Raw genomic sequence first — 15,392 nt, 5'->3', positions numbered from 1 at the left:
AAAGACGAAGGTTGAAACCTCTTCCGTGTTTCTCTGATAGATCAATTGTAAAACAAACAACAGCAAAAAACGTTCCGCGTAACGTTGAAACGCAGCCTGTGTCGGGTCAGACACGACTGAAGGTCTGGAGCTCTGTTTTGACGTGGTCCCGTAACTCGTCGAAGCAGCTGCACCATCTCAAAAACCTACCGAAAAATACCTAGTGATAGTAGCAGTGTTTCGAATAATAGGCTATTTGATATTCGCTTCGAGGTGAACTGTGATATTCGTACTTTTCGAAATGTTGATCGCGGCGGGTTAGCCCCGTTGAGTGCGCTTCTCATCGAGCACTTGCGTACTGCGGAGAAGCAATGCCCGCGGAGCTCGCGGGCTCCGCGCGCTTTGCTTTTCCGCGTTGGAAAGGTACTCGGTGATATGCACACTCAGCGAGAGTTCTGTTAGGCAGCGATGTCTTGACAGCCCGCGTTCATATACGTGTTTCTTTATGTTAAGATTAAAATAGAAGAAAACTAGACCAGTGTCTGCCGTGTTCCATGGCCACCGCCATGTTTGTTTATGCCATGGCACAGTAGGGATTGCAAATGTACTCCAGAAGCCGGGCGAAGGCACGGTAAAAGCAATAGCGAAAACGGCTTCACATAACAAGAATAACAATTTAATTAAACGTTTGGCCTCCCATGCGAGAGGAATCTTCAGTAAGGCAAAGAGCAGAATGCTTTTTGCCCATTTTGCTCTTTGCCTCACTAAAGATGCCTCCCGCATGGGAAGCGAAACGTTTAATTAAATTGTTACTCTTGCTATGCCAAGCCGTTTCCGTTGTTGCTTTTATCACAGTAGAAGGGCTGCGCTTTTTGCAAGATTTCGTTTTTTTAGAAACCCTCGCACAGCGCAAGAACGTCAGAAATGCATAGTCACGAGGCTCTAAGGACATCGCCGATGCCAAGAGTTCTGTAAAAAGCAAAAATATTGTTTAATGCCCAGCACCTCTCTTCACAACAAAAGCCTGCGTTTGAGATTATTATTTGCCATTTTTATCGTTGGGGGCTAGGATTTCGGACACGGGTCTATAGCAAGCAGATTTATAAATCCCCTCGATTAGAACAGCAGCGACAAATCCGCCGTTTACATGCTATATTTCATATAGTTATATCCGGAACGTCAGAAGGCAGAGCTCTGATTGGCTCTGATTGGAAGGATAGTGGGTAGACCTCAAGGCAGCTAGCACTGAGGTCTACCCACTATCTGTTCAGTTCAGTTGAATTTTCGTTTTAGCACGGTGCACAGTAGTGAGTAACCTTGGAGAAACCGTACGATATTTGATTTGAAAATATTCGGCTAAAAACCACTATTCGCTTCGAATTCGCTTCGAACTCAAAGTCCACTATACGTAGAAGCCAACTTGATAGTGCCACGCGCGTCGCCGAGTTACCGTGCTTGGCCTTTCGCGTGGAAGCCCGAGGTTCGATTCCTGGGAGCGGACGCTTCTTTGATTTATCGTTTTAATTTTAGCGTTCTCGTAAGTTCAAGAACCTTGCCGTCATGTTCTATGCGCCGAACGTTCTAACGTCGTTCGCTAGCGAAACAACGCAACTGTGAAAAGACATAAAATAAAATATTTCGTTGCCATGGTATGGCGTGCCATGGCAACGAGATATTTTATTTATGTTTTTTCACGGTTGCGTCGTTTCGCCAGCGAGCGACGCTAGCCTTCTTCCATATTGTTTTGGGCAGACGTTAGCCCCATTAAACGTTTAGCTACCTTTAGTTATTCGTTGCCTCGTCAATTGTCATTCGTTAAAACAAAACAGTAGTTCAGTTTATCAGGAGGTTCCTTCGTGCAAAACTTTTTCCGTCACAATATCTTTTTTTTTTTTTTTCCAGCTGCATCTTTGTGCCAAACATTGGCCCAAGTGCTCAGTGGAAGCAGCCACCACTGCAAGAAGAGTTGACTCAGGCAAAGAACGCACAGACCTAATAAACGTCTCTTGTATGGCAAACTCTGGCATCTGTCGTATTGAACTCTGTCACGATGTCACATGGTCATTTAATCGAAAATATCCAACGTGAGTTTATACGAAGTTTTGTATGAGAGATAAATTGGTCGCCGTCGCTCTGACAAAATTATTTTCTCGCGGACCTCGGTCTAGTTGTGCGTGGTTATGTTGATTGTACAGAGTTGTTGATGACTCTAAGGTTTCTTGTACTATCTGGGCAGACCTTCAAGTGTCGGGAAACTTTTTACACCGATGTGCGGGCCACCTGCCGAATGACACGGCTCCGATAGACCTGCAAAGCATTGCTGACTGACAAAGACAGTTTGGCTTGATTTTTCTCCTCTGCATCTTCTGCTAAGGGCAGTGCACTGCTGCCCATTCCATTTGGCTGCTAGCAAACACTAAAATAAAATTTTAAAAACCTATTAAGACAGTTTCAATTTTTAAAGATTAACATGTTTATTAAATAAACTGAACGAGATACAGATGTCTGTGAACGAAGTTTGTTTCAGGGGTCAATGGTGTCCGTCTGAACCTTGACGCTAGCACACATGCCTGTTCCAACTTGATTAAGCAAGATCAAGTAGTCACTCCGAACCTTGGAGATCTCTTCTCGCAGAGCCCGTACTTGCATCTGCCCAAATGTTTCACAGGCTGGTGGATTCATCGAACATGCCTCGTCAAGCTGCTTGCAAGCAAGCTTTGCCTTGGTCTCCACGAGAGAAAGTCTGATGGCGTCGTTCTCGCTTTCGATATCACGTGTTCGCATCATCTGGTCCTGTTCCTCCAATAGAAGGGCTTCGTTTTGCTGCTGAGTTTGGCGCGTCCCTACGTGCACTTGTCGCTGCTCTTGTTCCAGCTGGCGTGTTTCAAATCGGCTTTCCTGGAGAAGTTTGCGAAGCCCAAAAGCACTCGCTGCGCGGTTCGATTCCAGCTGAGTCAGGCGGTCGACCTCTTGCTCAAGATCCGCCGCTTGGTGTTCTAGCCTCGCGTTTTCCACTGTCAAGGCATCACATTTCTGGCGTAGGATGTCTTCTGTCCGCGCCAAGCGTCGAAAATCGTCTTCGCACTCTGCTATTTCCGATTCGAGGAGTGATTTTTCACGGTCGAGGGACTCCAAGATGGCGGCCCGTTCCTTCTCGGCATTTTCGCACGTTTTCAAAACTCGCTGCTTTTCGGCTTCCACTTCACTCTGGAGGCGTTGTATCGTGGATTCCAGGTCACTGAGCTGTGTCTCGTACTCTGAGTCCCGCTGTCGACGCAATTTAAGCTCTTCTATAGCGTACATGAGCGCCCGTTCGGTTGTTGCGCACTGGATACAGTCGTTTTGTGTCGACATTTTGCTCGATGTTTACGATGTTCGTTACAGGCAGTATGGTCGTTTGCTGGTGCTATGAAAATGATCAGCGTACTACGTAACAGTCAAACAAGTGCTAAGTGAAAAATTAGAACTTCTGGGTAAAATCAATGCGCCTCAATGCGTCGGGTACCAAGACAGCGTTGGAATGTGGATGCCGACGAGTTAGCAGACGACGCACATCGGCTCATATCTCACCGGCAGAGGGAGACACCAGACACACGCAAATTTCCGCTTCCGGGGTTGTAGTGGGTGCGTTTAATTGTCCACATTTTGTGAACACCTTCGAGCGAGTGCTTATGCATGACGTCATACATTTCCGATTACAAGTGGCTTGTGGCTTGAAATGTTACGAGAGCGCTTGAGGACTCCGAGGACGCCGCGTGCGTCTTGACGTGGATCGAACACTTGAACAGAACCAGAGCCTTTCGTACGCAATACGGCGCCCGCAATGGCTTGCTTCTCGATCATAGCGTGATCATACTGAAAACAAACTTCTTTTAGCGTCACAGGAGCAATTTAATTTATTCACCGACAATGGTAAGTGATGCCTTCAATCAATCGGCGGTGGATTCCGTAAGGCGCGAGCTTCATGTCACGTCTGCGCGCCCCGACGGGCTTGCCCATGCATCATTACAAAAACATCGTCTCTCCTAAAACAGCCCGGAGGAAAACGCAAGAAGTTCATCGACAAGAAGAACGCCGTCACTTTCCAACTAGTCCACCGTAGCCAGAAAGATCCGCTGCAAGCCGACGAAACAGCGCCCAAGCATGTCCTCCTCGAAAAGCGAACTGGAAGGCCGCTGCAGACCGACGATCTGTCGAGCCACGTGAGTAGCGTCGACCAATCGGTGCACGTCATTTCCGCAACCCTAACTAAACCTAACGTGACCCAAACCTGCGGTTACGGAGCCTGAAACGCGTCTCCGACTGGCGTGTTTAGCGTCCTATTCCGCCCATGCATCGAAAGTGCTCCCGAAATGGCAAAACAAATGACGTCATAAAAACTGAAGTGTTATGCTCTCCGACGTCGCGATCCTCGTGGTTGGTCGTAGAAGTTCCAGCAAAAAGCACGAGCAAACACAAGTGTCGTTGTCGTCTGCCACATTCACCACCACTGCTCCGACACCGCCAGCACCGCGGCTGGCGGCAACATGACACTCCCATGGCGTTATCGGGTGGAATCGGGGAACCACGTCTTGGGACGCAGTAAACACGCCAGTTTGAGGCACGTTCCAGGCACCGCACCTTGACCTTCGGTTAAGCCTAAGATTCACCTCGAGCCTGACGTTTTTACACCCTGATCGCAGGGAAAGGCCCCGCTCGAAAAGCGGAAGGAGGAGCAGCGTAAATATGGCATCTACTTCGACGACGACTACAACTATCTTCAACACCTGAAGGATGTCAACCGTGTGGCAGACTGGGAACCCGTCATTCAGAGGGTTCGGGTTACAGACGACGCCTCTGGAAGCGTGCCAACCGTGAGTCGTTCCACCTTCACATGGCACACTTGTTTAGAATACTAGACATATCTTACCACTGGTGCATCCTCTGTGTGCTTCAGGCAAGCCTGCTTTTTCCGCAGATGCACACACACTCCCCCTTGCAGTCTTCTGAACAGAACTCGGATGGGACTAAGCCACTTACATAACCAAACGAGTTAACTGTGACATATTAGATGTCAGAATATGTATGGACCTGTGTGTCTGGCATCTGTTCACTATCCGATGGCATATTGGACCATAGTTAATATGTCCCCAAAGGAGTTAAAACTCAGAATTCTCGGTGTCTGTCGGATGAATCTGAACCATAAAGTCGTAGGCTTGCCTTTGAAACGCTTGGTGCCAATGTCCTTGTGAAATGGGTATGTGCTGGCATTCCAACGTCTGCCCCATTATCTGTGGAACCTTATCTCCAGTGTTATTTAGTTATTTTGGTTCTTGTGAGTTGCTCTAAAATACATTCTGAATGCCCCTTTTCAGGACAAGAAGAACATCCGACTACCCTCTTCTGTGTTCCAATCAAACGTGGAAGAGAAAGAGGGCTTGTTGAACAAGGTCGCCCCACAAGTTGGTGAGTCAGTTGACCGCACCTCGGCAAACACAATTTCACTAGAAAACGAGTTTAGCCCACTTCGATTGATTGAATCTGAGCAGCTCGAACATGATTGCGAACAATGGTGAAGTAGCAGTCGAAATTTCTCTGCATTCACACCTATAGTCTGCGTCAACTATTTTGGCTGCATTGTCAAAGCTGGCATTGTTTTCATGGCACTACAGCCCCGCCTATTACAAGAGCATGAGGCTTCATCATGCATCTCATTTGTATCTGCTCATGCAACAAGCTTTGACAGAACAATGTGGAAGCTACTAGCCTTGGCAACGTAGCACAAAATTGTAGACGCCGAGTGTAGTACATCTTGCCGCGCCAGAACTTCGCTTTTTACTGCATGGTAACGTTGTTTCCTAAAATGACAGCGGCCATTCGCTGAAACATTGCTGGATAAAATGTTCATGAGGACGGACACCGTCTAATGGCAGGGTTCCCTCTTTGGCAGTGTTTTTTCTTTTACCGTTGCTGCGCTTCCCTTGCAGGTCCGAGACCCGATTGGGATCCCGATGTCGTGGCTGCGTTGGACGACGACTTCGACTTCGAAGACGAAGACAATGAACTGGAGGACGACTTTGTGAAGCTTGCAGATGGGCCGGCCCAAGAAGGCATTGAAGGGTGAGGCATGGTGGCACCTAGTTATAAAACTGCAGATGGGGTCATATGTTTTGTGCAATGATATGCGTAATTTTGGGCCGATTTTTTTTTCTACTTGTTTGTGTGTTTAGTAAAGGTTTCTTTTATTTTCCGTTTTAACGACACTTTTATTTTAATAGTCTTTTTTTTTTTGTTTTATTGTAAGTTCATGCTTAGATGTACAAATATGCTTCAAAGCCCTACTTTAGTTTTTCTTGAAGGTGACTTTAAATAAATCAGTAGCTACGTATAAATCAGCTCGTTGACTTCTCATTTGTTCAGATAGGAAATAGTGACAGCCAAATAATGAAAACCGTTCAATATAAACACGGTTTTGATCCCTGGAGGATCATTTATCTAATGGCAATAGTGTCTTTGCTAACTGGACGTAAACTTTAAGGGGTATGCCTAGGGCAGATGACTACCGTAAAGTTCCGAAAGAACGCCCTCCCAAATTGAAAAGATGAATGATGATAAAGGGGGGGGGGGGGGGGGGGGGGCAATGTTTGAAGATGCAACAGCAAAATTTTACAAAAAGGATTGGTGATAAGCATGGAGGGGGTAGGAGGATGGGCTGCCATTACAAAATATGTGAAATGGTACCTGATACCACAGATTGCGGACACGAAAATTCTGAGTCTCGCGGTGCATTAAGTATGTGGGAATTCGCTACAAACTTCCCTGTCGTGAGAACGGATACCGCAGAACGCGGACACAGCACATTCGCGCTTCACAGTGCGATAAATGCGTGAGAATCTGCTATAAACTCTCGTGTCATGGTAACCGATACTGAGCGTGCAGATTGCGGACAAAAGCGTAGGAACCGACTACAAACATGCATGTCACGGGAACAGATACTGCAGATTGCGGACGCAGCAGATTCATGTGTCGTGGTGCGATAATCGCGGGAGAACCCACGGCGAACACGCTTGTCACACACACCGATACCGCAGATAGCGTGATTAATCCCATTCCCTTCGGATATAGCGTGATCAATATTCAGTAGGAATTGTGGGGTGGGCGATTTTTCTGAATTTTTAAGTTACAGGTGTGCAGCCCAAAAAATGGGATGGGCGATCTCTCGGGGGTGGGCGTTCTCTCAGAACCTTACGATAGCTTCATTCGATTTGCCTGCATCATCTGCACCGGTGCAGAAAAGTGTAGGGCGGTGCACTTCCGGTCGTATCTCAATACACATACTGGAAGTTCACTGCCTTACACTTTTCTGCACCGGTGCAGGATGTGCAGGCAAATCCCACAAAGCTATTATGTGTCAGCACTGGGGCACACATTGTTGCCTCCATTTGATGCCAGGTACCAACAAGGCATACCACCAGTCATTCGGAACCGACACATTCAGGGTTAGCACTGTGATCGCTGTCAGCATTCGAGACTAGTTTCCGATCGGGGTTCAAGTAAAACTAACAGCCCAAACTAATAATAATGATTTTCACACAAACCGCTATGTTATATTGTCAGGATACCACCCAAATGTTGTTTTTTTTGCCTCAGGGTACACGTTTGTTGAGAGAGAATAGACACTCTTTATTGTGCAAAGTCCGGCACACTCTTTCCAAACAAAGTCCGACCAAAACGAGAGAACCGCACGACTGCACATTCAAAGTTGCCTCGAATCGACGTGTTTCTGCGTTTCAGTCACAATTGCACATGCTTTCATGCGAGATGTGAAATTACTGTTTTGATATGGGAAACCCCGCGTCATTGAAGACTCCCAGATTTCTTTCCTCAAATGCTCAAGAAATCCACCGTTGGGCGCTCACGCAGGATCGACGAAGGTGCCATGGAAGACGACAACTCCGACGACTACGTCACGGACGACGAGGAAGAGGTGGGAAGCGACGACGGAAGCGAGGGTGGCTTCTCCTTTGCGGAGGAAGAGGTCCGCTCGAGGTTCACCAACTACTCCATGTCTTCGTCGGTCATCCGGAGGACCGAGGGCCTCAAGACGCTGGATGAGCGCTTCGAACAGGTCCGCTCACGATCGTGTTGGTCGCGCGTCATCTTTTTCCGCGTTTTGTGCTTCGCTGCGACGGCGGAATAGTGCCAAGTCCTTGCTACGCCGCGGAAACACGAGTCGTCTTTTACACGCATCCTTGACTACTGGACTGCGACTATGAAAGCCCCTCTAGTGTCTCATAACGTGACCGAAGGAGGGAGGACTTTGTTGCACTTGCGGGGATGCAGTCGCATATAGTCATAATGTGGCGATACTCCCGTTTGCCATACTTGAGCAGTAATTCAGTTACAGTAAATTTTATTTCTTTTCCTGGATAATTCTTAATGTAATAAATTACTTTCGTTGGAGAGTAATTGTAGTTGTAATTTAACTGCTTTTTATGCCACAGTAATTGCGAGACTTGAGTTACAATTACAACAACTTTTTGAATTTTGTCATGCCGCAGCTTCACTCTAGAGAATCGCCGACATGTGAAAATACATCAAACGCCTGCCTCATCCGCTTTTTGTCAACTTATGGTGCTTTGAGAGTGCCAAGGTCGCGCCGGGGCACTGACCATTGACACACAGCTGAGCAATTGTCAACGCCACAGCACCGATTGAGGGCATAGATCATCACATAAAGCTGTTTTTTGTTGTTATACTGGAGAGAAAAAAAATCAGAATGATAGATTGGAATCTGTTCATTGAATATCTTGTCATGACTCATATCATGATAGGATTTTCAGAATGATTAAGAATTGAGCCTTCATTAGATTCTTTTAGTGCCTATTAGCATGAATAGATTGTATTTACAACCGCCAAGATAAAAAGAACACCAGTGATCTTGGTAGTGTTGCAAAATAATTGAACAACTGACTCGTATCATACTTGGAGATCCCTCTCAAACGAGTAATAAAGTAGGTGAAACAGGCACAAGATTGGATGAATATGAAATTTAATTTACTGAATAGTCAACCGCAAAAAAAGAGAAATGGACAGATACATGTCAGTGCTCAAAAACACCATCACATTAACAGTTTCAATATTGGGTAGCTCTCAAAGTAAAGTAATTGTATTAGTTTTCTGCAGTGATTCACAATTCTAATTTCTTTCTTTTTGTGCGCTAGTAATTATAGTTGTAATTAACTACTTTAGAGCGAAGTAGTCGTAATTCTATATAAATTGCATTTCTAAAGTAATTTACACAAGTGTGCTGTCTGCAGTTGTTTGAGCAGTACGACGACCTCGAACTCGGGGCCCTAGACGGCGAGGAGATTGAGGGCTGCCTTCAGCCGGACAGCGAGATCATGAAGCAGATCGTGGAGGAATACCAGCGGAAGACGCGGCTCCCGTGAGTGCTTGCCCTTTTGTGCAAGGAGACCTTGAATCATGGAGGTAGGAAGCTTCTGGAGGTGACATGACACCGGAGGTGAAGCCAGAAGTGCGGAGGGACACACCCCCATTGATGACCAAGGCCAAGAGACGCTATTGGGGGGAAAAGAGAGGGTGACCAAAACGGTGCCAAGTCGGCTCTTCTCTTCGTCCAATAGCATCTCCTGTCCAGCGTTTGCTCCGCTGAAGTGGAAAGAGATGGGAGGAGCTTTCCCCGAACTCTTTATCTGTCACCAACTGTAGATGCGGCACCGTAGGCCTCTGTACAAGCTCTTGCCTTTCTGCGGTGTCGTGGCTCTCCTGAGCCAATAAATATTAGCAGTAGCAGTAGTATCGTCATCATCCTCGTCATCAAATGGGTGGTGGTGGCTCGCAAAACGTTGCAATAATGACAAGAACAAATACCTTTTGGAAAAAATGAAAAACGCTACAACACCCTGTAATGCCAAGTTGGAGTGCAGCTCTTGAGGTGAAGGAGGGAAGGGTACTGAAGGAGGGGGGGGACAACCCCTCCTCTCCTCTTCCTCCCCCTCCTCTCCTCTCCCTCGTTCTCCTCCTCCCCTCTCTTTCGTTTTCCTCCCCCTCCTCCTCCCCCCCATGCAGTGCATTATGGGACATTTCTTATAATGCACCGCGCAGTTACACCGACGGTGACGCCGCTCAAGCCGGAAACGGGCGCCTAGGAGCTGCGCTCTAAAATAGAAGTACTGACTTTTTTCATGCAAAACCTCGCATCAGAAACCATGAAACTGGTCTGACAAAAACGAAAATATAAAGAAGTACGGGTAACTTTACCTCGTGTTCATTTGAGACAAGTAATTCAGGTGCCAGGTCCTATCATTGCCTGTAGTCGACAGTGGGCATGGAATTCCACTGTTTGGTTGCTCGCTATGCGGTATGGTCGTATACGTTGGGTGGTCGTTTTGGTTGCAGGTGTACCGTTAAATATCGATCCGCAGCACCCTCTCCGACAAGGCTGGGCATCTTTCTCTTTTTGTGTTTTTGCTGATGAGGAAGGGAAGAGAGCCCTCGAAAGTGACATGCAGGGAGGCTCGGCGGAAAGTCCCGGCTGGGGGGCGGACGAACGGGGAGCGATGCGAGTAAAACTTGCAAGTCAGCCTCTAAAGCAGTGGTCGCAAACTCGTTTGAGTATGGGAGCCAGTTAGCCCACACCGGAAAGGTTGAGAGCCAACGTAAAATTGTGGGGAGGGAGGCTCAATATATTTTAAAGAGAACTCGTGCTCTACGCTTTTTGGAAACTCACGTGACATGTTTAGATTTGATTTTTTTATGACTACTTTGAGCCCTGACCTGATGTGATAGGAAATAAAACGACGCCGGCCTGCCAACTTTGTGGCATTTTTAATAGAACAGGAGAGCAAGTACTCTGTCGTTTCTGTCGCTCAATTCACTCGGGAATTAGCCAAGCTCAACGTGCCTTTAAAAGATAATCGGCATTAATTTGATAGCTCTTGCTTACCTAACAATTTTTATTACGACTCCTGGAGCAAATACCTGTCTTTTAATGGTGATATCTTTTTAAGGCGAGAATCCCGAGCTTGTAGCTTTATCATTGGTAGTTGCTCTTACTGATCGAGAGTTTGCGCAGTTTAGACGCATCCTTCAATGAAGAGCTCATGCTTGCAGCCTAGTGGCGAAATTATTCTACATTACAAAAAGCTGGGAAGCAAAAAAATAAATAAAGCGAAACGAAGGGCAAATGAACACAGATAAGTAAAAACTATGGGAATACCTTAAAAGAGCAGAGCTACTTTTCGAGCGAAAATTAATCGGCGAGATGAGATCACTATATGGCTCATGCCATTTCTAGCGCTCGACATATGGGAACCGGTACTCGCAGCCGTGCTGTTCTCACATCATCAGTGACCATAATCATAGACCATGTGCGATCGGCGTTGACAGTCCTCTATCGTTGACAGGACTGGCAGCGCAACATCGGAGACTCGCTAACGTCGGCTTTTGGTACGTCTCATCCCTTAGCACCCTGAAGGAGGTGATGATGCAGGAGAGGGCAAACATGGCGCCCCTGGCGATGGAGTCCATAGCGGAGGAGGACGAGCTCGTGGACGTGAGGCTGGAGTGCGACCCGGGCAAGGAGCGCTGGGACTGCGAGTCCATCATCAGTGAGTTGGAGGGCCCTACCAAGAACACCTAGAATAATCAAAGTTTGTGCACTGACATTCCGACGTCGTATCGGGTGCAGATTGGGCGTGAGCGATGCGTCGGCGTTCGGCGTCGTGTCCGGTCTGTGCGTCGAAGGACGCTCGACGTAGGGAACCAATTGCCGAATTGACCCTATGCCGAGATGATATTACGTGGAGGTTGGGGAGGCTGTTCAAAGGCTTTGATCATTCAATACTTTGTTGAACAATAACTTGGCAAACTGGAGGCTACATACAGCCCCGCAACCCAATGAGAGCGTCGGAGCGAGGCGCGTGACACCACGTCACTGCGCAAATGCGAGGCCCGAAGGAGCCTGCTGTCGTCTGCTGGTCGAGAGTCGTCTGCTGTGAAACCAACCAACTTCGAATGAACGTCCACGGCCGCAACATTGCCGTCCACTAGAGTAGCGAGCTCTTTGGGAACAGTTCATGAAGCAGCCATATGCTCAATTCACCCGCGAATCTGTGGCAGGTGCTAATGTCAGGGCAGTTATTTTAGAGGAAGCGGTGGATTACACGGCTGCGACGGTTCAAGCATCACTCAAAAGGGGAGGCACTCACTTGATCGAATGACGTTTTAGCGAACGCCCACGTTTCACCGAATGACACGCGGACGGCGCTGTTGCTGCGGTGGTAAGGAGGGCTCTGTGGCCTTGACCATGGAGTGTTGTCACGTGCCTTGCTCCGACACTCTTATTGGGTTGAGTGGACCACAGTTCGCCAAGTTATCGTGAAACGGAGTAAGGTGGTTTTCTGAGTCCGACCTAGCCCCTGACAGAGCTTGTGTTTGTGTCCTCTCCGCAGGCACATACTCCAATCTGTACAACCACCCCAAGCTGATCAAGGAGCCCAAAAAGGTGAGCATGACGCTAGACTTGCCGTGCTTTTTGGCGAATGCTCCGGTTTAAGGTACCATTATGCAATTTCTGCGAAGGCCTTGGGCTGATTCGGTGCCATTCCTCGTCCCTGGCTCACGGGTCGTCGAAGTGCCATCACAAGTAGTCGCTGTGGCTCTTTAATGCGATCGTCCTGGCCGAGCTCGCGATTTAGAAGAGAACTGAACATGCTCAAGCTTACGAAATGCATACAAATCTTTTTACTTCTTTTTACATATTTACGCAGAAGTAAATTGTATTCCACTTGAAGTGGAGCGCAACTCCTGCCCTCTAGGTGACCGGTAGCCGCTGAAAGAAAAATCTGTCTGGTCCGAGAATTGATCCTGGACTTCTTTATGACTAGCGGAGCGCCGTACCAACTGAGCTAACCAGGAGCTAACTGTCAGTAGAGCAAACGTATGTTAACAGTTGCCACCAGTCAGAGCTAGTTACGGGTACCAAAGCTAGCTCTTGAGATCCCGTACTAGTAGCTGTGTTGCAAGCACCAGAACTGTCCTGACGTGCGAGACGTTGCCTCAACTTTTCCGAAACCCGCAGTGAACCTTGCCTCACTTCCGTTTACAGGACAAGGTGCAGCTGTCATCAAGGACTGGACTTCCGGTAAAGGACAAGGGAGGCCTGAGCCGGCAAGGACTCAAGCGGCTCGAGCAAGAGCTCGGAGGAGATAACGACGACAGAGACGAGACTCGGTCTCGGACGTCTGTGGCGTCCAGCATCCGCCCGAAGAACGAAACGCCGGAGGAGCGGCGTCTACGCAAGGCCCAAGTGCGCGCGCTCCGCAAAGAGAGGAGACAGGAGAAGAAGGCCAACAGCCTGGCTTTTAAGGCCGAAGAGTTGAGGCAGGAAAAGGCCATGGCTAACGTCAGGAAGAGCCTCACCTCGATGCGGTTGATGTAAAAATTAAAGCGTTTTATTTGAAAAGGAGTGCAATCTGTTCGGGATTGGCCTTTCCATCTGCAGTGGTTCGGTTTTGTCCTAACCTTAAGTGTGAACAATGCAAAGCAGTAAAATATGATGAACAATTAAAAGTGGTAAAATGCCTGCTAATCAATGCAAAGTGCAAGTTTGTCTGCTTCTTGCAGAGGGGCTGCAATGATGTCAGAACGCCAAACTCTTATTGGCTGCTTGAGACAAAAGTGAGTAGACCTCAAGACCTGTAATATTGAGGTCTACCTACTATCATTCCGAAGCCAATCAGAACTCTGTGCCGTCCTGACGTCACCGCCACCCCTGCGCATGAAGCAGACGACTTGCTGTCCGAATATGTCTAACCTTGTTTCCAAGCAATAAATCTGGAAGAAATATGAAGAGAGAAAGCTTTCTTTATTTTGTGTCAAAGGTGCAGTGCAGGCATGCATTTTCCTGTTGGTAAAGGAGACCTGGAGGGCTATGTTCGACAAATGCTTCGTTTCCCCTAAAAATAAACGGAAGTGACGATTTTGGGTCTGATTGGTTAGAAGCTGGAATGACGAAAGAGGACACTTTCATCACTTGAGCCTCTAACCAATCGGACGCAATATCGTCACTTCCGTTTCTCTTTAGGAGAAACGAAACATTTGTCGAACATAGCCCCCCAGAGCAGCACGTTCTATCTTCTGCCAAAAGTAAAAATAGACGAGACATTTTCTGCTACAAAGGCATTTATAAAATATGCACGTTTATGAACAGTTCAATGTTTTTTGTCATGGGTCTTGAGCATTCTGAACACACGCTGATGTCCTGCACAGGAATTCTGCTGCTTGGATACATTTGCCTGTATTTATATCTGTTGAATGCAAACATTGAAGAAACAATCTGCTGAATATGTCTTTATCGACTCTTCAGATGCCCTGGACGGTAGTTGTCTGTATCCCAATGTCGCTGACATCCGTTTGCTTGAGAGCGCTCTGCAGCTCTTCAAAATCGCAACGACAAGATGCCAAATCTTCTTGAAGTGTTTCAACAACACCTTTGCAAAAGCTAATTTGTGGCTCGGAGTCTTGGTGTCTGTTGTCGTGAACTTCTAAACAGGTCAGTTGGGTCTGTGCAGTTCTCAGACTCTCCTTCAGTAGCAAGTTCTCTGAAAGCAAGTACTGAATTCGAACAACGCGCGCTTCGCTCTCTCTAACCAGGGCAGCGTGCTTTCGCAGCGTCTCGACTGCCTCGGTTTCCACTTTGTGCTGTCGCTTGGTTGCCCTGAGGAAGTCGCTCAGTGTCGCGCGACCAGCCTCCTGAAGATCACGTATGAGGGATGCATGAGTCGATTCCAAGTTGGACAACCGCTCTGCCTGGTCTCGCAGATCTCTGGCCTTGCTTTGAAGCTTCATTTGCTGGTTCTCCAGTTCGCGAACGCGATCCTCCAGCGCCGCCAGTCTCTGTTCCAACTTTGCGCGACGGCTTCCGAGGTCCGTTTTCCGCAGGAGTAGCGGCCGTAGGTGGGTTTCGCGGCTCAGTTTGATGCCGACGCCCTCGCCCGCGGCGCGTTCTTCGGCGTCCTTGGCCCGCTGTTTTTCGAAGTATAGAAGTTCGCGCAGCTTGGCGGCCTGGGTGGTAAGTTCTTCGACGCAAGACCGGTTCGCAGAAACGCTCGAGCGACGGCTTTGGAGTTCATCGAGCAGTCGGATCAACGTTATTTCCGTGCTCACGGGATCGAGGGACTTTAGTAAAGTTTGTCCGCATTCCATGTTGCATCAGCCCTCAGTTTTAGGGCGTTTTAGAGACCAAAGAGGTCAGTCTGCAAGCGGTGTGAGGCGAAATATCAGATTACAGCAAGCAAAGTTTCATCGAGAGCTTGCGATTTCGTGGAGAGACGCGGCGAAAGCAGGAAAGCATCACACACACACACACTACGGTAGCGCACTTTCAAAAGCAGACGCGCTTTCCGCCA

General features: G+C 47.9%; 3 protein-coding genes across 3 annotated transcripts; 1 reads left to right on the top strand and 2 right to left on the bottom strand.

The window, feature by feature from the left end:
• Positions 1-2,502: 2,502 nt before the first annotated feature.
• LOC120837425 (trichohyalin-like) lies at positions 2,503-3,515 on the bottom strand. The gene has a single exon (XM_040206764.2). The coding sequence runs from the start codon at positions 3,331-3,333 to the stop codon at positions 2,503-2,505; it is 831 nt and encodes a 276-aa protein (XP_040062698.1). The 5' UTR covers positions 3,334-3,515.
• Positions 3,516-3,584: 69 nt separating this feature from the next.
• Positions 3,585-13,447, top strand: LOC8028761 (protein LTV1 homolog). Its single transcript, XM_029966982.4, has 10 exons — positions 3,585-3,891; positions 4,014-4,181; positions 4,662-4,832; positions 5,334-5,424; positions 5,946-6,078; positions 7,882-8,086; positions 9,279-9,406; positions 11,449-11,591; positions 12,435-12,487; positions 13,091-13,447. Exons 1-10 carry the CDS (start codon positions 3,889-3,891, stop codon positions 13,421-13,423), a joined length of 1,428 nt encoding a protein of 475 aa, XP_029822842.2. The 5' UTR covers positions 3,585-3,888; the 3' UTR covers positions 13,424-13,447.
• A 391-nt stretch (positions 13,448-13,838) lies between these two features.
• On the bottom strand, positions 13,839-15,392 carry LOC8028760. The gene has a single exon (XM_002401418.5). The coding sequence runs from the start codon at positions 15,187-15,189 to the stop codon at positions 14,347-14,349; it is 843 nt and encodes a 280-aa protein (XP_002401462.3). The 5' UTR covers positions 15,190-15,392; the 3' UTR covers positions 13,839-14,346.

The sequence above is a fragment of the Ixodes scapularis genome, unplaced genomic scaffold (genome assembly GCF_016920785.2).
Source record: "Ixodes scapularis isolate PalLabHiFi unplaced genomic scaffold, ASM1692078v2 PGA_scaffold8__174_contigs__length_109621045, whole genome shotgun sequence".
Classification (NCBI taxonomy): domain Eukaryota; kingdom Metazoa; phylum Arthropoda; class Arachnida; order Ixodida; family Ixodidae; genus Ixodes; species Ixodes scapularis.
Note: the sequence above shows the minus strand (reverse complement) of the source record. Positions and strands in the feature narration are given on the sequence as shown.